The sequence below is a fragment of the Mesoplodon mirus genome (assembly GCF_964341445.2).
Source record: "Mesoplodon mirus genome assembly, chromosome: 1".
NCBI lineage: Eukaryota > Metazoa > Chordata > Mammalia > Artiodactyla > Ziphiidae > Mesoplodon > Mesoplodon mirus.
Window position 1 is genome coordinate 231,096,855 of NC_138976.1, and position 24,279 is coordinate 231,121,133.

The 24,279-nt window shown below is 48.4% G+C and overlaps 1 protein-coding gene across 3 annotated transcripts in view; it reads right to left on the minus strand.

Annotated features, from left to right (window-relative positions):
- The window catches only part of PALLD (palladin, cytoskeletal associated protein), a gene marked incomplete at its 5' end in the record, with an annotated part of 382,869 nt that overhangs the window by 42,066 nt on the left and 316,524 nt on the right, over nucleotides 1-24,279 (minus strand). The window contains one exon of one of the 3 annotated variants that reach the window (XM_082624950.1): nucleotides 445-978. The exons of the other annotated variants lie outside the window; for them this stretch is intronic. Within the exon in view, the coding sequence (XP_082481076.1) occupies nucleotides 445-978 (534 nt within the window). The remainder of the gene's footprint in view (nucleotides 1-444; nucleotides 979-24,279) is intronic. 3 annotated transcript variants of the gene reach the window in all.

The following is a 24,279-nucleotide window of genomic DNA, read 5'->3' on the forward strand; positions in this document are numbered from 1 at the left end:
CGCACAGACACCTGCCCGCAGGTTTCTTTTGAAGGCTTGCCTCTACTCTTGTGGACATTATCTTATTTATCCTCAGAGTTCCTAAGTAAAGATTTCAGAAGGCTGTCACGTCACCACTGTGACATAAGAAAAGCCATTCAGAAAGACTGCGACAGAGGATCGTGCAATTCCTGCAGAGATCATGGCTCGCCAGGGACAGGCCCGGCTCCATCATTTCTGGCCGGCTTGCACAGGGTCTCACTTTTCTGCACCAGCGTGAAGCTACTGACATGCCTGTCCCCTCCAATCCGTACGTGTACGAGCTCACGTGTACCACATGTATGAACTCATTTCTCGGTTCCGCGGACGGGCAGGTTGCAATGCCCCTCGGGGCACCCATCCCGGCTCCCCGTCCCGTCCCGGCTGCTGGACCCCCGCTCCATATACACGAGGGCGGGCACTCACGCGACAGGGGCGGCGCGGGGCAGGCCGAGCGCGGAGACGCTGGTGGAGACGCCGGCGGCGGCGGGCGGCGGCGAGGGCAGCAGGGCGCGGAGCAGCGCGGCGGGCACGGGGCCGGGGCGCGCAGCGCGGGGCGCGGGGCCCGGGCCGGGCGGCGGAGGCGGCGGCGGTGGCGGCGGGAAGGCGTCGGGCCCGGGGGCGGCCGCCGGCGGGCTGAGAGGCGGGGGCGGCGGCGGGAGCGCGCTCCACGGGGCCTCGGGCTCGAGGGGCGGCGGGGACGCGGGCGTCGGGGGCCGGGGCGCGCCGGGGCTCAGGCTCTGCGCGGCGATGAACTGCTTGGGGCGCGCGTAGCTGAAGGAGCCGGAGGCCTGCATGGCGGGCGCGGGGCGGGCGGCGGGCGCGGGGCGGGCGGCGAGCGCGCTCATGGGCTCCGGGCGCGGCTCCGGGGGCTCCGGGGACGCGGGCGGCGAGGGGCGCGCGCGGGCCTCGCGCTCCAGGCGGATCTGCTGCTGCAGCTGCTGGATCTTGAGCGCGTCCCTGCGGGGAGAAAAGGACACCTTCAGACGGGCCAGGAGAGACGCGAGGCCCTGCGACCAGCCCTCCCCACGCCCCCAGCCCCCGCCCCGCCCCGCGGGAGCCCGAGGTCCACCGAGGACAGCGCTGATCTCAACGTGGAACTGAACTCGGACCCCAAGTGAGCCAGGCCGGTTTACAGGTGCCAGGGATGGATATTGTGTCCGACCCGCGGGAGCGGCACTGCATTGTAACAGAACCAGAAATACGAAGAGAACAGCTTCTGACCCGAGTCCTCAGCCCTCTCACCTGTAGCCGATTTTTGGAAAAACTCTATCACAATGGGGAAGTTCAAAGAAACACTTGATTTAAGTTACTTTGGGCAGATTCAGGTGAATTCAACTTGCCTACTTCATTGCTGTCAACTCTGCAGTCAATAAATACCACAGGCTGATGCTGGGGGGTGGGGAAGACCTACTTTAATTTCTGCCTTTGCTCCCTAAAAAACATATGCAAAATCTACTCTACCCCCAATTTAGTAGGAAACCCTGAACTGCCAATCACTTCTACAAACCGTAGTACAAGCTGACATTTGGTACCATATCTGAAACATGCAAACGACACCCATCTTTCACCTGCAGGGGTTCAACAAGCAATAACAAATGATTAATTTTACAGTAATGCAGCTTTAATTTCCCAAGTGTTTTCCATCAGGAAGGGACAGTTCGAATTTTAATTTTTGATAAAGAGGTTTTAGCAATAAAGCAGTTAGCGATCAGCTAAAATCTAACTCTTATCGTAACTCAAAAGCTTGCCTGTCTAGCTGTATTTTACATCTGAGATGTTTTCCTTTATCCACATCAGATAGTGACCCACAGCTGTGAGAAGAAACTTCAACGGAAGGTGGCGCTATAACAACCGAATATAACAGGAACAATCCACAGAGACGCAAAGCTATGCTCCTAACTTGAAACCTTATAAAACTGAAAAGCAAAACCCCCAAGACCTCCTGTCCATAGGTATTTAACCTTCAAGTTCAAAGCAATAAAAGGAACTGAAACTGTTGATAAAAAGGTAAAAAAAAAAAAAAAAAAAGAATTTAGATCTGTTATCAAGTATCATCGGATATGGCAATATCTGTCAAGGAGTTCTAAACTCCTTCCCATGTCTCTGATTCCCTGCTGTGATTATCCAGTAAAGTGATTACATTTAAGTCCATGAAAAGACGCCTTCTTGGGAACTGAAAAGTATAAGGGGAACATGGCTGTAGATGCTTAATCCAGGCAGAGCATCCACGATTCCAACAGCAGTGAACCCTGGGTGGTCCTATGGAGCTTAACTGGAGTCTTTTAAAAGCAGCCGTGCCAGCGCTAGGATCCACGGGATGCTGAAGTTCCACATGTCTGTGTGGTCTCGGTAGACTGCCCAGCCTTCATGTGTTTAGAACCGGCCCAGGAATAGGACTCATAGAAACCACCCACCAGTGCTCTCATTTTGAATCCCCAAATGCTCCTTTCTGATCTCCCTGCCTTCACTTTCTCTTTCTTATTTCCTACCCACTGCAGAATGCATCCTATTCCTGGTCCGTTTCTCCCCAACATTCAGCTGACCTGGGCACCGGGACTGGAAGTGATCTGTAGGGCCCTGCAGAAGGCACTGCCCCCTCCTCTGGGCCAGCAGGGCTCACCATGGCCAGAGCCTCAGCTGTGTCTGAAGGTACTTCCAGCTTGGCTGTGCGAAGCTGCCCTGGCTAGTGCTGCTCCAGACATCACATCGTCCCTGTGTCTGCGTGGGGTTTCCTCTGCCCCAGGATCAGGGATGGCCCCCGAGAAGCCAGTCTCAAAGAAGCCACACCAGGGAAGCTCTGACCACCACCGGTTCTAACTTTGTCCATGGGGTCAGGCCTACTCATTTGGGCATGAAACAAACCATCGAGTTTGCTAACTCGCGAGAGCTTAAAACTGCTGAGATGCTACTGTTACCGCTAAGTGACAGTTCAAGACATTAACGTGGCATTTCACAGGAAATGGACAGGCATTCCAGTGATGTGGTCCCGGTACACACTGCACGAAGAGCTGAGCCACCCCTTCCACTCCCCTACACTGCGCTGGCGAGGAACGTGACAGGCTGGGGAAAGGGAGAGCAGAACAGTTGCTTTGAATCTTGAAGTGTCCGACTTGATTTCTGCACGGATCCTAGTATTTCAAAAAAGTATTTGAGTTAAATGGTTCTGACACCCAGATTCTGAGATGACAAAATGCACAACTCTAAGTCACCTTCTCAGTCCTTGTTATTTTCATAAAAGTTGATTTTCACAGAGGTAAAAAAGCAAAGGGAATGAAAGGTCCCAGAAAGGCAAGACTGCTTGTGGCCTCTGGAAATTACTGAGAGTTACTTGTCACATTGACATCGGTCTTAGAGATGTTTTCCTGGATCTGACTCCAAAGCAAGGGAAACAAAAGCAAAAATAAACAAGTGGGACTACATCAAACTAAACAAGCTTCTGCACAGCAAAGGAACTATCATCAAAACAAAAAGGCAGCATACTGAATGGGAGAAGATACTTGCAAATCGTGTATCCCTTATATAAGGAGTTAATATCCAAAATATATAAAGAACTCAGACAACTCAACAACAAAAACACAACCCAATTTAAAAATGGGCAGAGGTTCCGAATAGACATTTTTCCAGAAAAGACACAGAGATGGCCAACAGACACATGCAAAAATGCTCAACATAGCTAATCACCAGGGAAATGCAAATCAAAACCACTATGAGATATCACCTCACACATGTCAGAATGGCCACTGTCAAAAAGAAGAAAACAAATGCTGGGAAGGATGTGGGAAGGAGGGAAAATTTCTGTTGGGGGGAATGTAAATTGGTGCAGCCACTATGGAAAACAGTATGGAGGTTCCTCAAGAAATTAAAAATAGAACTACAATATGATCTAGCAATTCCACTTCTGGTTATTTGTCTGAAGAAACTGAAAACACTAATTTGAAAAGATACATGCACCCCAATGTTCACTACAGCATATTTACGATAGCCAAGATATAGAATCAACCTAAGTGTCCACTGACAGGTGAATGGATAAAGAATATGTGATATATTAATATCTCTCTCTCTCTCTCACACACACACACACACACACACACAATGGAATACTATTCAGCCACGGAAGCAAAAAGAAATCCTGCCATTTCTGACAACATGGATGGATCTGGAGGGTAGTGTGCTAATAAGTGAAATAATTTAGAGAAAGACCAATACCATGTGATCTTACTCATGTGTGGAATCTAAGTAAACAAACACAACACAACCCAACACATAGAGATTAGTCTAGTGGTTCCCAGAGGGGAGGGGGTTTGGGGTGAGTAAAATGGGTGAACGGGGTCAAGCATATGGTGATGGATGGTAACTAGACATGTGGTGGGCATCACCCTGCAGTGTGTCTGATGGGGAACTAGAATGCTTTACACCCGAAACTCCCATAATAAAAATAAAATACTTCGTATTCGTACAACACCTTTAACAAAGTTGTCACTTTTTTGGTATCCCCATTTCCTTCTGCCGTCCCTTCTCTGAGAATGAAATGAGAACGCGAGATTGACCTGCATGTCTTGGAGACACCGTGTAAGGGTGGGAAAGTCAGGTTACGAGCGCTGAGACTCCAGCAGGACAGTGAGGTCCTCGTGTTAAAGTTGCCTCCATCTAGCCTCTCCCCACCACAACCCCCAACCAGAAAGCCTAAGAAAACCTGCTCTCAGCCCTCCTTCAATTCTCAAGGCTTCAATACCTCAGGGAATGAGCTGGCTAGACTCTTTGTGATGCACCTGCCACAGTCCTTTTACAAGCCGGGAACCTGTTAAGTAACTTGTTCAAGGTCACAGAGCTGTAGAGCCAGCCAGGTCAACATAAAAGAACGGCACCTTCCATGTGGTTTTTAAAAAGTCTGTGGTCATCTTTCCCTCCTGGGGACCTCCACTCTCATGCCTCTTTGCTGCCATAGCAACCAGGGTCTTTAGGATCGGAATCATCAAAGTTTTAAATACTTACACATTTAAGAATATATTTAAGATCTCTGACTTTGAACTTGATTCTTTCCAGGGTGAAATGGTGCAGAGAGGAAGATCTTGGCAACCCAGGAAGGGGATGTGTCAGGACTAACTCAGGGGATTCCCTTCTCCATGACAGGAAATCACAAATCCCCGTCCTCCCACCCCGATGGTTTGGGCACAGCTTTGAGCAAGAACAGTTTCATGCTGGTTGGATGGGGAAGGTTCAGATTTGACAGGGCTAAATAGGGCTGCAGAAACCATTCTTACTTTCCAATTCAGTAATCTCTCCTGCCACCTGATTAAAGCAGTCTTGGAGAAACCAGCCAGCCGGGCAGCAGTGTAGAGCAGGGGGCAAAGGCTGGCCGGGCAGGGGGATGGCGCTGGCCAGACACATGCTGTCCCCAGGGTGAGCTCAACAGACTGCATCCACCTTGGTTACCTTACAGAGCAGACCTCAGTGATGGAGATCACGTGCTTCCTGCAGGGACCTCCCTCTTCATGGGCAAGGGGACAGCAGTGGCACACGGGAGGGGGGCCTGGAGACCGGGCTGGGGGTGGGCGCTGAGCCTGGGACCGGCCCCGCACCTTCTGCTCACAAAGCCACGCGGGGTGGCAGGCGGGGGCCCACTTCTCCCCCACCTGGGCTGGCCTGGGTGCAGGGGCTCGTGCTGTTGCACATCCCCCTGTCCAGAGTGCTCAGACAAACAGAAAAGGTTTATTAAAACGTTAGTTATGATTACACAGTTCGCTTTGTTTCTGGGGACCTGCAGCCCAAGGTTAAAATGAATGACGTGAAAGTAAACTTCTGGAGAACAACTTTTATGTAACTTGGAAATTCCCAGCATGTCCCTGTGGATCAAGGTCTGGGTTGCCAGTGCTCACACTGACCAGGACGGAGCACTTACAATTATCCAAGAGGCTCCTGCGGTCGTGAAGCTGGAAAACATTCATGCTTTCAGGACAGATAGGCTGTGGGCTTATATATTTTCTTTCCCTTTTTACTGGGTGATACAGAAACCACTGCACAATGAGTTACAGACCTGCGCCCTCTGAACCGGGTCCTGCAGCTCGTAAGGACTCCGAAGGCAGGGCTGTGACCTGCAGCGTCCTCACAACACCCCGCCTCACACAGACGAGGGACACATCACCGCCAAGCACAAGCACCTGGTCACTCCTGGCTGCCGTGCCCTGCCGGGTCCACGAGGTGTGCCCCGTCAGGCCGTCCTGCAACAGGGCCCGCCCTGGACTGCCGAATTCCAACCATTTCCACGTGTAGGAGGGTAAGCGAACGACAGATAAACTGCTGGGTATTCCCACAAGGGAGTCCTCTCTGGCTGGGATTAGCTCAGCACTGTCTGTATGAGAGCTCAGCAGATGAATTCTGGGAGCTCATAAACTAGACAGAATATAAAACCCCTACCGGGGCTTCAGTTCAAGAAGGGGTAAGTTCCCTCTACGACTTTATGACGCTCGTCCCTCGATGGCCTCGTCCTACACTCAGGCTTCAGCGTGTGTCTTCCCATCACAGCAAACCACGGCCGCGGGGTGAGGGTGGGCATCCAACACCTGACTGTTGCCCCTGGGAACAGGTGTACAGGCCACAGTCCTGAGGACCATCATCTACACGCTCAGAGTGAGCTCACAGGAGCCAAACGAGGGTGCACGGCCTTGGGTTTAGGGGGTCATAAGTGCAGAGATAACTGTGCATTTAAACGCATGCCCCGGAGGCTGGGGGAGAGAGCAGGGATAAAGATTTGGGTGCTCTTTGATCTTTAATGCGCCTTTAAGATCCTCAGCACAGAACTTCTCTGAGATGTTAAAGAATTGGGGGGAAAAAGATGGACAGATGCTTAACTGCCGGTCTTACAATGAAATAAAGCATTTAGCATATCTTCAGGTTCCATGTGGTTCATGTTTCCTCGAATTACCGTTTTATGATTGAGAGGCCCGTGCAGCCCGTCTGGTCATTTTCACCTCAGGTATGTTTGCTGCCTTGATATCGGAAGAAGGGTTGTGCAGCCTGGCCCTGTACGGATCAGTTATGACCAAGGGCAACGCGTCCCATTTTTCAAAAGAAACAACCCTTACCTCCTCACCAAATGGCTTTATTCTCCTGGAAGAACAAAAGGCCTTCTCCACTTCTCTCCCCTTCCAAACATTTTCAGTTTGGTATCTCCCTCTCTGCTCAAATGCAGACACTCAACTAAATACCGGCTGCATTTAATTAAAGTCCCAGATTTCTGTCAAGTAGAAAACTAGTTGCTGCATCAGCCTTGCTGGCACTTGGGGCACCGCTGCGTCTTTCTAAGGGGTAAAGCCACCTTCTTGCAGACAAAGCCACTGCCACACAGGCTATTCACAAGGAGAAACAAGCAACCAGAGAGAGAAACGGTCCAATAGTTCAACAGCTTGGCTTCTAGCTTTTTAAGACTTTGGACAATTCACTCATCCTCTCTGGGGCCCAGTTTCGCAACCTTAAAATGGCAATCTATAGTGTGATATCTGCAAGGTCCTAATAAGCTCTCAGATCTCATGATCCGTACTCTTAAGCCCAGCAACATTTAAACATTCTAAAGAAACTAATTTTAAAGGAACTTGTAAAGAACTAACCAAGTCCCAGCATGGTGTTTATTTGTATCCATATTAACCTCAAGCATCTCCTGTCTTCACATCCATTTCAACTGTTCTGGAAAAATGAACATAGCAGGTTTTGGTAAACAGAACTAGATTTTAAAGGCACCAGAGTGGCAAACTAAAGTAATTCCACAGGGCATCCTTTTCTAAGAGGAAAGACAGTTTTATACTGAATAATCATCACTTACTGGTTAACATTAGTTGCATTTCTTTTTCTTAAGACACATATACCTATAGATAAACTCCACCCAAACATTAAGCAAAACAGCTTTCGGATATTTTGTGGCTGGATGCGTGTCTGCTGTGATGTTCTCTCCCAGGGAAATGTGAGCTCTTGCAGTGACTCAGTAGCCACTGCTGTGTTAATAAACCTTTCTCCTCGTCTTCTTTGTCCTCTGACCCGAGTTTGTAAGCCTTCTGCCAGTTGATGTAAGGGGTTCCCTCACCCTAAAGGCAGGGCCTCACTCTGGCTGCCCGGCAGCCCCCGGCCCCGCGGTACCACCCTCCTTCCTGGAGCCTCTTCCCCTGACCTTTGACCGCAGACCCATCCTCGCTCCCCAACCTTTGACACCCCGCCTCCCCCACGGTCTTGCCCAGCTCCTCTGACTGTGGGTCCCACCACGATCTAGGGCTCCCTGATTTTCTCCGCATCACCCTCACTCCCCCGAGCCCCTGGAGCCCAGACCTCAGTCCAGAATCCCAACTGGACGACCCACTTCCACGTAACAGAAACACGCTGCTTCACTTCCACTCAGCGTGTCTAAATCAGAGTCCCTCTCACCCCTTACCCACTGTCTCCCCTCCAAAAACATCTGATATTCAAGGGTAAATACGAGACCGGGCCAGGCCATCAGGAATTCACACCGAGGATGACAGGAAGGCGTCTCCTTGCCCTCTGACAGCTGACTGACCACACGGATGGGACCCCCCAGAGGGAAGGCAACAAAATGGGAGCCAACACATAAAAAGAGGCCCAGAGAGGAAAGCCTAGAAGAAAGACAGTGACCACCTCCTGGGGCCACATAACCTCAAGGCCAGTTTCATCTCAGTTTCACATGCAAAACAGCTGCCTCCTCCACCCCTGCCCTTTCTACGGCTTAAGTTACTTCAGACGCCCTCTAACTCGCTGAAGAAAGTGGCCTGGAGACCGACCAGCCCACTTTCCTTACTGTACAGGCACACAAGATGTTACGTGGCTACACAGGTTTTCAGCCGCTTGGGGCAAAGGCCTCATCAAAACATCTTGCTGGTGAAAAAAACACTAAAGTGAAGGTAGCTGCACTGTCTTTATCTGATGAACCAGTAAGTGGACCGACAGTGCCTTGTTCCTCAAGTCGTGGAAGAAACCACCCGAAGGACTAAAAACACGCGGTCAACAGTGCTGGCCTCTGCAGACAGAAGCCTGAACGAGGTGGGGGGAGTCTTGTTTCTGCATTTTAGTCTTCTACACTAGTGGTCTGAATACTTTTAACCTTGTGTATATAAAAATATAGTGGGAAAAATATATATAAAGTTCCTAAAACATAAATTTTAAACATAAAAGTTTTAAACCATATAAAACTCCAGAAACGAGAACTTTACAGAAGGTCACATCATAAAAGAAGACACGTGCTGGCTCTTAGCAAATGCGCATCCCGGAAGCCTGAGGACGTCCATCCCGGGTACTGAAGTCACGGGCGCGGGGCTCATCCAAACAACGCGCTCAGTCACGGCTGTCGCTCAGTCACGCCTGTCGCAGCCGCTGCTGGCCCCTCCTGCATCACTGCTAGCGATAACGCTGTCACTGAGCACTTACTACGCACCCAACAGGGCTCTAAGTGCTCAGTCTCTACCGACTCACTTAATCTTTACAAAAACCACAGAAGACCTCACCATCTCCACTTTACGGATGAGGAAACGGAGGCACAAAGATACACCGAGTTGCTCAAGGTTACACACTGGAAAGCAGTGCGAATGGGCCTTGAACCAAAGAGGTCTGGCCGGTGCCTACGACGCACGGCCTCTCTCAGCAGGGCGGCAGGGTTTGCCGGGACTCCACACGCACTGGGACTTCTCCAGCCACAGAGGGCCTTCTGACGTGGGTTCCACCCACCTCGGGCTTGAACTCCGTCCCTCCTATCCCCTTTGCTTCGTTGTTACTGGGATATAGACATTGCAGTGGAGCTCCAAACAGCTACACAGAGATAACCTGGTACATCCTGAAGACACCCCATGTGTATAATGGAATTGTAATGCCCAAGTAGGTAATGTTTACGTCTCCTCCACCAGGCTTGACAAACTTTTACTCACCGGAGAAACTGTAAGAATATACAAAGTAACTTGAAGGAGTTAGTTTAGAAACTAAGAAATTAATTTGTTCCCTGAATTTCTTATTCCTGTATTTGTATCATCAACCAGCAAACGTTACACTGAGAGACAAGTAAATGCTCAACCCCCACTAACTAAACAGCTATTTACAGCCATACAATCTACGTCGAAAACACAGAAGAGGGACAGGAAGGTGAGACAAACTGGTGAAGATTCTCGGTGCACATACGTCCCAAGTTAAACGTGAATCCAAATTCCTAATAACATTCAAAATACATGCCACATAACAGTAATAAATCCCAGCATGGAGTTTCACAGCACAGCAGTTCCCACATACTCTTAGTTCTGGCCTTCAGTTCTGTGCTCTCTGAAGAAGATGCTCATTGTAGAAAAAATAAGAAGAGAAGAATAACGTCGTGAACGACTGGAATTGAACCCTTAAGGGTGGCTTTGTTTCGGAAACCAGACAGCCTCCTGTGGCACCTCTGCCACTGGGCTGCAGAAGTGAGTGTGCCACCCACGGCTTGTGTGGCCTGGACTGAGAGAGCTCTGAGCTTCCTCTTATCTGTGAAACGGAAAGTTGGGCTATTTTTAAATCGCCCCTTTAAAAATGTTTTAAAATGCTTCCAACTATAAAATGCAATCTCTAGTCTTTCGAGACAGCTATCTGAATATTACTCATTTGCTGCGTTACTCGATCTCTTAAGACTGCATCACTGAAGACACTGGATTTTTAAAAAACTGTCCCTTTTACGTGCTGACGAACACCACTAATTTATAAAGACGACTTTCTAGGTTTCTATGAACAGAGGGCCGCCACTGAAGAACTAAACATTTCTGAATGAATAATAACCTGCCAATACTTAAGCCCCTCAAGGGTAAAGCAGTGAAAGGAGTGCACAGCTGCACCCGGGCCCCCGGTGTGATTTATCTCCTCCTAGAAGTCGGCCGTCCCTAGTCTCAACGTTACTGGCCACAGGTTCACAGTGTGGATGCAGTCTCGCCTGTCACGAGGCCCCAGTCTAAACCTCCCATCCAAGAGGGAAAACGTTCTTGAAACAACTCAAAAGTGCTCTTTGGCAAGCTTCAGAGATGTGTTCCATTAGGACACTGGTGACCGTGTAAAGGATTGTCAATTTTAAGCGGCTGTGCCCTTTCTTACTTTGACCTGCTGACCCCGACATTCCTCAGCGGCTGGGGAATGAGACGCAGTGGTGATGGGTCCCACGGACCTTCCCCTCGAGAGGCAGACCCCACCCTTCCAGCAGCAAATGAAGTTTATCCAAATGTGTCTTGGGAAGAACTAATAAATGACGTTCCCTCCCTGAGAAATGACTGCAACCACCAAAATAATCCTTAGACAAAAACTCCAATTATTTACTGTAATGACTCTTAAGATAAAAACGAGGGAAATTCATTATAGTTGCAGGATGTTTCCAACAGGGCTACACATAACTGTGTATAGTCAAGAGTCATTCACCTGGTATTCTAGCAAATGGAATTTTCTGTAATATGGTCTTTAGGACCATCTCCAACACAACAAAAACCCTGCAACATCCTGAAACGCCTTTTGAAAGAAGAAAACTTTGCCGTATGTACAGCTGTTGCACTGCACTTATTTTACCGAACTTTATTAACCTTTTCTAAAACGTACATACTGAAGTTTGTTACTCACGTCGGGGTGTATGACTCTACTGTGATGTTTTATACACCAGGTGCCCTTCGTTTAGGGGAGCAGGATACACACCCAGATGTGCCGCTCCTGCCTTCTGTCCATTTTCTTTTGGCCGCGCCACACAGCTTGAGGGATCGTAGTTCCTCGACCAGGGATTGAACCTGTGCTCCTGGCAGTAAGAACTCCGAGTCCTAACCACTGGACCACCAGGGAGGCCCCCCAGTCTTTCTAAGATGTAAGACAAAATAATGGAAAAAGCCACCAGAGTGATTACAGCATCCGTGTGGTGATGCGCACAGATCGGGTGAGATCACGCAGATGGAGGGGGGCCTGGATCGCCTCGTCCTAAAGAGCAAGCAGCCACTCTGAGCAAGGCCGTGGGAGCTCAGGTAGCAACTAGGATTCCTCGCTCCCAGCCTCTTGAGTGAAGACACCAAAGTACGAATGTCCTTCACTAAAAGGTTTTCAGTAACAATTAAACCAAAGTCATTTCTAACAAGAAAATACATAAACATCCCAAAGAGCAAAGGAAAGATAGGGTCCAATTCAGTTGTGTTCCATCAAGGGCCACCTCTTCCCTGACGTGTGAGGGGTGAGCCCCACTTAGGAGTAACGTAGAGCTGACTGGCCAGTGGGTCTGTGTCCTAGTCACACAGCCACATGGCCGTGTGTGTGTGTCTGCATATATCCACACATGCGACTAGATATGGTAGTATCAGCATAATGCATATTTTCAGGTTTAAATATGATATTATTGTCTAAAGACTATAGTTTTGAGTAAAAACGATTCAGAATATATTTAATTACACTTTTATGCCTAACCTGACCTTTTAAGTATGATGTACTATCTAGATTGCAGCTACCAGTAAAGAAAATGACATCTGTAAACTCAGAAGCATAAGCAATTCATACCAGGGAGCCAAGAGTAATATGTATTTTTGCTGTTAATGCCTTCTGAATAAACTCAGATTAATATAATAGTTGTCAAGTACAGAAACAGAAAAGTATGAATTGACTAGTGACTTTTTTCTTGCTGTGGAACTTGTCAATCTATAAAATATGTTGTAAGACATTAAAGCCACTTATGATATATGTTAATGACGTAATAAACTAAATTTTAGCAAGGGCACCATGCTATCCTCTTTGAAACATTGTTACTATGTAGTATCAGGAGGACACTGGGACGCTGACGGGGCAGGCACTCCATCCTCCACCGTTTCCTTACCCCCCCCTTCAGTGAGTGCGGGGGGTGGGTCTGTATGACGCACCTGTGAATGGGCAGGGAAGCCGCTCAGCTCCAGGGTGAAGTATCAGCAAGCTCCCTCAGCCCGGCGACACACCCTTCTCCCCTAGTGCAGACCTGAGGCTTGGATTCTCTCTCTGGCTCCTCTGTTCATCACGCGAATGGTCCCAAACTTGAACAGGGAGAAGGGATACCCCCTCAAACATCCACACATCATTCACGCATTTTAAAGGTTTGAAAGAATCTTAGACATACGGGCCCCCTTGCTAATTAATAAAGCAGTGCATCCTCAAACCAACAGTCATCATTTGTTCAGATTTATCACAGTGGCTATAACCCCAACTCTGGGAAAGGGCAGAGAAGGTGTGGGTGGGCTCAGATCGACTCAATGCAATGACAAAAAAAAGCATTAAACAGACCCACTCCCTCGTGGAAGGCAACCGGAGGACCATCTACTGATAATACAACATGTGCCTTCACGGGCAGGTCCCCCTCCTCACCTAAGGGCTTTGGAAGGGCACGTGGTCCTCTCTGGCAAATACATGTTTATCGACATCTTTTCAGACGAGTGACAGTTCAGCATCCCTCCCCTCCCCTGAGGATAGAAAGGTTGTCTTTATCAATCCTTTTAAGTTCAGCTGATCCAAACAGTTTAAATTTACTGTGACACAGAGCTTGCAACATTTTACCTTTCTTGCCCTGTAACAAAATACTGCCATCAAATTTTGATTATGAAACTGCTGAAAACACAAGAATAAACATAATCTTTTGGACCAAGAGAACCTAACTTTTACGGCTTTTAGTGTTAACGCACAACAAGAGTTCCTAAAAATGGATACAGTCAAAACACTTTTTCTCTTTAAAACTGAACTCATAATTGTAACTAACAATTGCACAGATTGCTACACAAGATCTCTTTTTCTCTCTTTTAAAACTAAATCCTATTTCTTAAACTGCACATGATTAAAAAAAGCCAAAAAATCCTATTGGGTTTCCATATGCACAAAAGAAATAAACCCTCGACCCGCAATTCACACCTCATACAAAACTTAAATGAATCTTTGACTTAAATATGAACATCGAACTATAAAATTTCAAGAAGAAAACACAGCAACATCTTTGTGACCATAAGTTAGGCAAAGATTTCTTTGATAGATACCAAAAAGTGTGATCCATAAAAGAACAAACAAATTGGTAACTTGGACTTTTTACAATTAAAAACTTCTTTCTGCCCTTCAAAATGCAAAAGGGACCAAAAGGACACCGTGAGAAGGATATTCTCCCTCTCCCTCCTCCACTTTCTCTCCCCAGCATCCACCAGACACCCTGCCTATGGGCTCCTCCTGAGCCGCCCTGCAAGCAAGCAGCACATGCAGACGTGTAAGACGTGGTGGTTCTACTGCTCTTTGTAACAAGATTTTTTTCAGAACACGAACTTCCACATTCGGTACATTTATTAATTATTCGGGTGCCACGCTGCCTTCGCTGGTCATGCACAGGATGGGAACCAAATTCTTTAGAAGTAATTCGTTTCAGAGTTTACTTAAGCAAATACGGAAAAGGAACAGATAAAAAACTTTAATTTGTTTGCCTCAGTTAAAACAAACATGAAACTTTCCTAAAGTATCAGCCTCCCTGCATTATTTAGGTCATGCTCCGTAGCTTAGCTGTGTCAGCTGCTGGATCCTGGGGAGAGATGCTCTCATCTGGGCCTGGTACCAAAATATTATTTGAAGTACATAGAAACCAGTTTCTGCAGCGGCTTCCATGTCTTTCGGTATGGGTGGCCTCCAATAACGAAATCCTCTCTTAAAGAAAAATGAGAATCTCTGTCTTCACTTTGATAATTAGAGAAAGTATTTGCCTCCGGCTGAACTGCAAACATGTCAACACTACAGCGCCCAGTTCACGCTTAATGGCCCATCTGATACCTAACTGGACAAGAGGACACACCTCTCCCTGGAATTCACCGTGCTGCTTTATTTTTTCACAGCGTTTACCACTGAAATGATGTATCTTTTACACTCTCCGCCTGAATGCCAGCCCTCCACCCCACCTACTCCAGCCCTGGGAGGGCAGGGCCTTCCAGCCCCTTGGCCGTGGCTCAGGGTCTCAGGCAGGCCCTGACGCACAGTAGGTCTCGGCTGATACTTCTGCACTGAAGAAACTCCATTTCTCCTACTGGGATTGGCTGCTACAGGTCAGCAAGCTCAGCAGATGTGACACAATTGGGATGGCCATTTAGAATATTTAACATTGCTTCTGCTGCATTGATTTGGGGTGTAAAGGGCTGTGGGTTCCTTGTTTTACACCCTCAAGACCTGTGCTGTCCAAACATGGTGGCCACTGGCCACATGTAGCTACTGGGCACTGGCCACATGGCTGGTCCAGCCTGAGAGACGCTGTGAGTGTAAAAATGATCTCACTAACCATGTTTATGTTACATGGGGAGAAAATAACATTCTTAATCCGCTGGGTTAAACACAATGTGCATCATTACATCTAATTTCACTGCTGCTTTTTCCCCTGTGGTATGACTACTAACTGAGACGCTGAACCTGTGTATGTGGCCTGTAGCTGTACTTCCATCCTACTGCTCCTGGAGGCTTAGCTCTAAACGTTCCCTGCACCTCCGCCTGAGGGGACTGCCTCTTTCCCCTGTTAGATACCCACCGGGGTGGACACACTGCAGGGCCTTGGGGTCTGAGGGCCCAGCCCCGGAGGTGCCAAGCCCGGGGCAGCGGATGGAGCTGCCACGACCGTGGCACAAAGCCGGCCCCCAATTTCTTACCCATTTTCTCGTTTGTTTGCTGACTTCCTGGCAAATGGTATCAGCAACTATTCTGACACTGTGTTTCTGACCCATCCCACCCTCTAAGACATCTACCCGGCTGCTTGGGGCCCCTGGTCAGGACGGGTGGGAGCCCTCCCTCACCTCTGGCCCAGCGCCCTCTTCAGGCAGAAGGGGAGACCCCGAACTCCACAGAGAGCCTTCTACCGCCAAGGTCACACTGCAGGGCCTCGGGGACGTGGCATCACGCGGGGTGCGGGGCTGAGCTGCGAGGCGACAGCCCGGGGCTGCGGGCTCGGGGAAGCGGGGGGAGATGAACTACACGGAACAGAGCAAAACCCCAAATGACGCAACACGTCAACCAGAGAGGGGACGACCAAGTCACAGAGCCGAGCTTTCACCTCTAATTTGATTTTTTCCTCCGGTTTATAAAAACGTTTAAAGGAACATCTTCACGCCGAAGTACAAAAACAATAGCCTCCGCCTTGAAATGCGCAGACTGTTATTGCATTTGGAGTAGGTTTGGGGCGGGGGGAGACTCTAGATTGCGTGCTGTGGGCAGAACACGGCTGGTCAACATGCTCTGAAAGACACCCTTGCGGTTGCTTCCCGCTGCAGTGTGTTCTGAAAAGTTGATACAGTCTCAAGGCCGGTGCCAGTATCTGTCTGTTGACCTGAAACACTGTATCTCAGAGAAGACCTGCCAGGACAAGGAGAGATCGCATAGGATACTGTTTTTATCCTCCGTGTAAAAGTTACAATGTTAATAAAAGTATTATTTATGCTTGATCAAACGGTATAAAGACAGATGCCAGGAGAAACATCTTACAGCGCACCCAGGAGTGTAACACTTGGAAACATGCCTCCTGGTGTTACTAAGGCAGTTTGGCTAAAAATAGCAAGCAGCCCCCAGCCCCCCTTGGCCGCCCACTTCCCCCTGGAATCCGGCTGATGGAAATAAAACATGTGGAGGGGCCTGACCCCCTCCACGAACATTACATCAGTCTTCCTTATTAGGAAAACTTCTTCCAACCTAACATTGTGCCCAAAACAATCAGAGTTTACTTCTCAATGAGCAGCTCTAGGACAGCTGCCCTAACCAGAAGGGTCTAAACCTTGGGAGGAATGCGGGCGTCAGGCAGGCTCCCTTCTGCCACGGATTTTAATTCTCTGAACCGTGGCACCGAGACGGAAAGCATTAAGGAGGTGCATATTTCATGTCCCCCGAAGGAGGCACATTTAAGAAGGCACACTGACTCTTCCTCAAATGCTCCCTTTCTACATACTTTCTGACATATGCATGTTTACCGTGAACAGAGAGAGGAGAAATCAGAAATTCTTCGATTCTTGATTTATCATAACTGCAATACTGGTTCTGACCAAAGCTTTTGGTATCTGACCTTAAGATGATGAGAGGATCATGTGGAAGTTAAGAAGCTGAGAAAGACCTCCCTCCCTCCCCCTCCCCGAACCTTTACTGTTATGTCTGATTTGCTAGACAACTTTGGGTTATCCTTTGGGCTCTGTTACCATATTAACATGTTAACTTGGCAACAAAAGCAAAAATTAACACGTGGGACTACATCTCAAACCAAAAAGCTTCTGTAGCAAAGGGAAACATCAACAAAATGAAAAGGCAACCTATGGAATGGGAGAAAATATTTGTAAATCATCTATCTGATAAGGGGTTAATATCCAAAATATATAAAGAACTCAACTCAGCTGCAAAAAACCCCCCAAACAATCCAATTAATTACTGGCAGATTAACTAAATAGACATTTTTCCAAAGAAGACATTCAAATAGCCAACAGGCATGTGAAAAGATGCCCAACATCACTAATCATCAGGGAAATGCAAATCAAAATCAGAATAAGATATCACCTCACACCTGTCAGGATGGCTGTCATCAAAAAGAACACAAATAAATACTGGAGAGGGTACTGGATGAAGCCTCCTATATTGTTGATGGGAATGTAACTTGGTGCAGCCATTATGGAAAACAGCATGGAGGGTCCTCAAACAATTAACAATAGGACTACCATATGATCCGGCCATTCCAGTCCTGGGGATCTATCCAAAGGAAATGAACTGACTATCTTGAAGCGTTATCTGCACACTGATGTTCACTGCAGCACTGTTTACAACATCCAAGACATGCAAACTACCTAAGTGTCCACGAACAGATGAATGGATAAAGAAGACGTGGCCCATATACATGACGGAATTATTACTCGGCCACAGAAAAGAATGAAATTTTGCCATTTGCAGCAACGTGGATGGACTTGGAGGGCATTATGCTAAGTGAAATAAGTCAGAGAAAAACAAATACTCTATGTTACCACTTATATGTGGAATCTTAAAAACAAACAAATAAACACACACAAAACACAACAACCACCCAAAAATACCTCAGGTTAATGGAGAACAGATTGGTGGTTGCCAAAGGTGGGGGAAATGGGCGAAGGTAGTCAAAGGCTACAAACTTGCAGTTGTAAGATAAATAAGTCATGCGGATGTAATGTACAGCATGCCGACTATAGTTAATAATACTGTATTGTATACTTGAAAGTTGTTGAGGGTAGAACTTAAAAGTTTTCATCACAAGAAAGAAAATTTGTAATGACGTAAGGTGATGGATGTTAACTCAACTTATTGTGGAGATCATTTCACAATATATACTTGTATCAAACTGTCGCATTGTACACCTAAAACTAACACAATGTTATTCGTCAATTATATCTCAATAAAACTGGAAAAAAGAAAATCATACTTTAAAATGTGATATAATAAACTCGTTTTCAAAAAAAATACGTTAACTGATCTAGACTTCTTGTTATGAAAGGTAAGACTTAAGAAGTTAAGATGTACGTGTAAAATAAAAATTAACGAAGGCAAACCTCTGCCTTAAACAATTACCTTTCCATGAATATAAATAGGGTTATTTATCAGTTTGCTGATCTACTTGGTATTTGACTTTTCTTTCATCTTGACATAATGACTATTTTCATCGGAAAGAAGAAAGGGTTACAAAAAAGTCCTAAGTCTCCAGTCCACAATGGGGCGGTGGCGTTAACAAAGGTAACACTACATCCTAAGGCGATTAATTTAGAAACAAGCAATCCTGAGCAGCAAGGGTCCAGGGCATCCTGCTCTGTGTACAGCGAGCCCCTCTTGACAGGCAATCACTAACAGACCGCTTGCCCTCTCCCCGGTTTCCAAGGTGGGTCCCTGACAAAACCCAGTCAGTCACGTGTTCATGGAACCGGGGAGGGAGGAACAGCTTTCAGAGGAGGGTTGTGCACTGAAGGAAGACGGGCCTGGAGGGTGGCTGTGACAGCTCCAGGCTTGTGCTTCGACATCTAGCTCATGACTGAACTTTTCTAACTTGAATGTTTTCAAAGGCAAGAAAAACAAATACACCCGAATCTCTTCTGCTCAGGACCTGGACGGTCCTCACTGTTTCCATGATGGACCAGGCACTGGTGCCCTGGGAAAGCAATTCCATTTAAGAACTCAAAGGGCTTTCCATCTCTGGGGAGTTTTCTCCACATACTTCTTACTGCTTTAGGGATTAAAGGCGGTGTGTCCTTCTCAGGAGTGAGGCTCTGGGGTCAGACCGCCCGGGGTTAAATTACTGGCTGAGTGTCCTTGATCCCTTAACCTTCCTGAGCCCATTTCCTCATCCTGGAGTAGGGGTTACAACGGGATTTCTCTCCTGGGCTGCGAGGGTGAAATGAGTTAGGACATATGGAATGCTTAGAGCTAAGCTCGAGCAAACCTTCAAGAAGTGTAGAATTAATATCCAGGATGACCATGTAATTCAGTGTCCAAACAGGGACCTTTTTGTCCAGGAAAGATGTGACCTGGGCAGAACTCGCCCCCAGTAGGCAGACTGACAGTCCTGGGAAAAGTGGAACCTACAGTGATCCCAGTAACACTCCACGGTGCCAACGCCCCGCAGTGCAGACATGAACTGATTTAGAAAATTAACAAAATGTGTGCATCACTGGTACCAGAGGGTCTGAGATCAGAAGAAGAATGCCTTAATTTAAAAAAAACCAGTAACTGTAATGTGAAAGTGTTTATCTTAAAAAAAACCTAACAGTTTTATGTGAACCACCCATTCTGCTGACCTCAGAACATTCCTTTTCAACATCATCCCAAATGCATTGCAAAGATTCGTTTCAATGGTTCTGGCAACGTGGTCACTTCCTCAGAGCCCCTCCCCACGGACACCAGGGAGCTGCGGAGGAGTAACCCAAAGAAAGAGGTGACAAGGGCACAAGTTCACATCCACAGACTCAGGCATGCTCCACAGGTGCAGCTCTACGGGGAACTGGGCCACTTCCCTCCTACCTGGGCAAGAGCCGGCACAGAAACATGTCTGTTAAAAATGAGCTTTTAACCTCACGCCGGTCAGAATGGGCATCATCAGAAAATCTACAAACAACAAATGCTGGAGAGGGTGTGGAGAAAAGGGAACCCTCCTGCACTGTTGGTGGGAATGTAAATTGATACAGCCACTATGGAGAACAGTATGGAGGTTCCTTAAAAAACTAAAAACAGAATTACCATATGACCCAGCAATCCCACTACTGGGCATATACGCAGAAAAAACCATAATTCAAAAAGACACATGCACCCCAATGCTCACTGCAGCACTATTTACAATAGCCAGGTCATAGAAGCAACCTAAATGCCCATCGACAGACAAATGGATAAAGAAGATGTGGCACATATATACAATGGAATATTACTCAGCCATAAAAAGGAACGAAATTGGGTCATTTGTAGAGATGTGGATGGATCTAGAGGCTGTCATACAGAGTGAAGTAAGAAAGAGAAAAACAAATATCGTATATAAATGCATATATGTGGAACCTAGAAAAATGATACAGATGAACCGGTTTGCAGGGCAGAAACTGAGACACAGATGTAGAGAACAAACGTATGGACACCAAGGGGGTAAAACCGTGGTGGGGTGGGGATGGTGGTGTGCTGAATTGGGCGATTGGGATTGACATGTATACACTGATGTGTATAAAATAGATAACTAATAAGAACCTGCTGTATAAAAAATAAAATAAAATTTAAAAAGAAAAGAGCTTTAGTGGAAAACGTTCAGCTGGCGTCCTCTTTCCTCCCTGGGCCCTTTGCAGTGGCTCCATTATGGAAGCTCTTTACTATATACGGTTGAGCACGACTCTGGGACTTGACCTGTGTGCAGGCCGGCCGCCCGGGGCCCCCCACCGCCTCGGGCCCGAGGGGGCCACACCCGCAAGACAGGGGAGCAGCCGGGACGGCACCCTGCTCTCCTCCAGGCCCCGATACCGCGGCGCTGTCTCCCCTGGGCCTTCAGCCTCCCCACCTACAAAACTGGCCCGAGGCCCGTTTCTGACCTAACTCACCGGGGCTGCCTGTGGAACCTCGGAGAAGAACATCTGGGAAAGTTTCTGCTCACTCAGCAGCGTGCATTCTCCCCGGATCCCGCCCCGCCCCCCACGTATCCATTCAAGAGGGACGCAAGACCTAGAACTCTCACGTGTCTGTCCAAGGCCCCAGACCAGCCGGTAGTACCCCCTGGCTGGCCTGTCCACGCAAGGCCACTGCTCGTTTAGTTACTGTCTGTCTCCCCCTGAGACCGCGATCTAAGGGCAGGTCCACGTCTGCTTTACCCTGCAGTCTGTCACCTGAAGTTCAGCACACCGTCCCTGAATGAATCCTTGAGCCGGGAGAGGTAGGAGGAGAGGATGGCTATGGAAGCTTAACGGATGCCAGACACCGCCCGCTCTGCACGCAGGCTTCCGCGCTCCCGCGTCTGTCTCTGCATCTGCACGGATGCGTCACGTGGCCGTGTGTGTATGTACCCGCTCTCTGCAGTACCGATGAGCTGGACCAACCCCTCTCTCACCCGTGTAAGGGGAGGCAGCCGAGGACAGCGCTTGGCACACAGGTGTGCCGGGAGCTGCCATCCTCTCTCTTCCCCCAGCAAACGGCGCCACCACTGACGCAGCTCCTCCACTCAGCACCCAGGGCTCACCTCACCCCTCACCCAGCCATCTAACCCCACCACCCCTGCCCCTCCCCCTCCCGGACGACCTCCCACGCGCGCTGCCTCGTGCCACCCAGAGAGGTTTTCAAGCGGCACGTCTCATCCTGTAACTTCCTGACGCACACGCCCCCCGTCGCTTCCGCCTGCTCTCAGGACAAATCCTGAGTTCTCCAACTTGGGCCACCAGGCCTGGCGGGCTGGCTGTGGCCTCTCCCCACAGCCCCATTCTCGGGGTCCAGCCCCGCATCCTGGGCAGCAGCCCTTCCCCGCGCCCCCGAGCGGGGTGAGGTTCTCCGGTCTCCTGCCCTCACCCTGTCACAGCATCACCTACGCGAGCACTCCCCGTGCGTCCTGCATCTGGTCTCTGAGACCCTGCATCCCCCTTACCCGGACCTGGGGCTCTTCCAGCTCGAGCAACACGAGGACCAGGAAGCAGGTGCTGGCAGAGACACGAGGGCTGGGCCAGGGGACACCCGGGTCTGCTGTGGCTCCCCAGGGTGGCCCTGTCTCCACCGCGTTCCCGTCTGTGACAACCGGTACCAGACTTTAAGGCCAAATGTTCTACTGAAAAAAACCTCTGTACACACAAGGAAGAAGCTCACAATCACGCTGCATGAAAGAAGTTCGACGAGGGGCGCTCGTCTGTGAGCTTCTCTCTCACCTCCTGTTTTCCTCCCGCTCATCAGCTGGCTGTGACTTCTCTCCATTCACAAGGCAATGTGGTCTTCCGTTTTTCCCCAAAAGACTAGAATTATGAAAACTCATTTTATGAATCCCCAAAGACTTTTTTTTTTGGCAAAGTTTAACAGTGGATAAAAACAAACAACCCAATCAAAAAATGGGCAGAAGACCTAAATAGACATTGCTCCAAAGAAGACATACAGATGGCCAACAAGCACATGAAGAGATGCTCAACATCACTAGTTATTAGAGAAATGTAAACCAAAACTACAATGAGATAGTTTTGATTTTTGATGATGGCAATTTTGACACCGGTCACAAATGCCATCATCAGAAAGTCTACAGATACTAAATGCTGGGAAGGTGTGGCGAGAAGGCAGCCCTCCTGCACTGCTGGTGGGAATGTACGGTGGTGCAGCCACTATGGAGACCAGTGTGGAGGTTCCTTAAAAAACTAAAAATAGAATTACCATATGACCCAGCAATCCCACTCATGGGCATATATCTGGAGAAAAACATGGTCCAAAAAGACACACGCACCCCAGTGTTCACAGCAGTACTACTGACAACAGCCAAGACTTGGAAGCAGCCTAAATGCCCATCGACAGGGGAATGGATAGGGCTTCCCTGGTGGCGCAGGGGTTGAGAGTCCACCTGCCGATGCAGGGGACACGGGTTCGTGCCCCGGTCCGGGAAGATCCCACGTGCCGTGGAGCAACTAAGCCCTGTGCCACAGCTACTGAAGCCCGCATGCCTAGAGCCCGTGCTCCACAACAAGAGAAGCCACAGCAATGAGAAGCCCGCGCACCGCAACGAAGAGTAGACCCCGCTTGCCGCACCTAGAGAAAGCCTGCACGCAGCAACAAAGACCCAACGCAGCCAAAAATAAATAAATTTATATATATATTAAAAAAAAAGACTATAGTTTCTTTTTTCCTCATCTAGCATTAATGGTTTTTGACCAGTTACTTATTAAAGTGCTATGGTATGAGTCTTTCAGTAGAAACTGGTTTGGGGTGAACACAAAAAGTCCACAGGGATTTTCCAATTTAATACAAGAGGTTGGACAACTGTCCTATTAACTTATCAAATAAAGTTTTATTGTGCCTCTTTCTTCTGTTTGAAAACGTAGGTCACTTCTGATATATGGGGACGGGCGGGAAAAACGTATTCTGGGGACAGAGAGAAGTCAGCAGCCTCTGAGTAGAGAATAGTGTCGGTAGGACGGGTGGGGAAGACACATCCGGGAAGAAGGGAAGAGAGGGTGCGGCTCGACTGGAACAGAGGAAAGACAAGGCAAGAGGCTGAAGGAAGCAGCACGCGTGACCTGCCGGCCGGCTGGCAACACACCATGGACGTGTGGGCCGAACCTCAACACTGCCGTTCACCTAACCTCTGCAGGCCTCGGTGTCCTCTCCTGTAAAAGAGGGAACAGTAACACCTGCTTACGCGGCTTCTTGCAGGTTTAAGTGAGGTCATGGATGTAATCATTTTAGTTTCCTCTCACTTTCCTTCAGTATTCAGAAAACATGAACATTAAGTTTGGTTTGTTCTAAGATTGCAGAATCTAGTGGAAAGCTTGAGGCAGACGTTGAAAAGCAGACCTGAGCTTCCACTGTCAATGATCCCGTCATGACCACAGGCACCGTCAGGGCCTAGGACGGACAGCCCCCCGTGCCCTGTCCTCACACCCCTCACACCGGTGGGAAGGGATGCCAACCACCTCCCCGTCTGTTCTGAAGGTGGGTGGGGGCTTCACGGTGCATTTCAGGAGAAAGGCCACGTATGCCTGCAGTGAACATACAAGTTACTCATGCTATGAACCAGAGGCAGAAGGAATGAACGGACACTACTCCTGTCCTGAATTCAGAGCTCCAAGT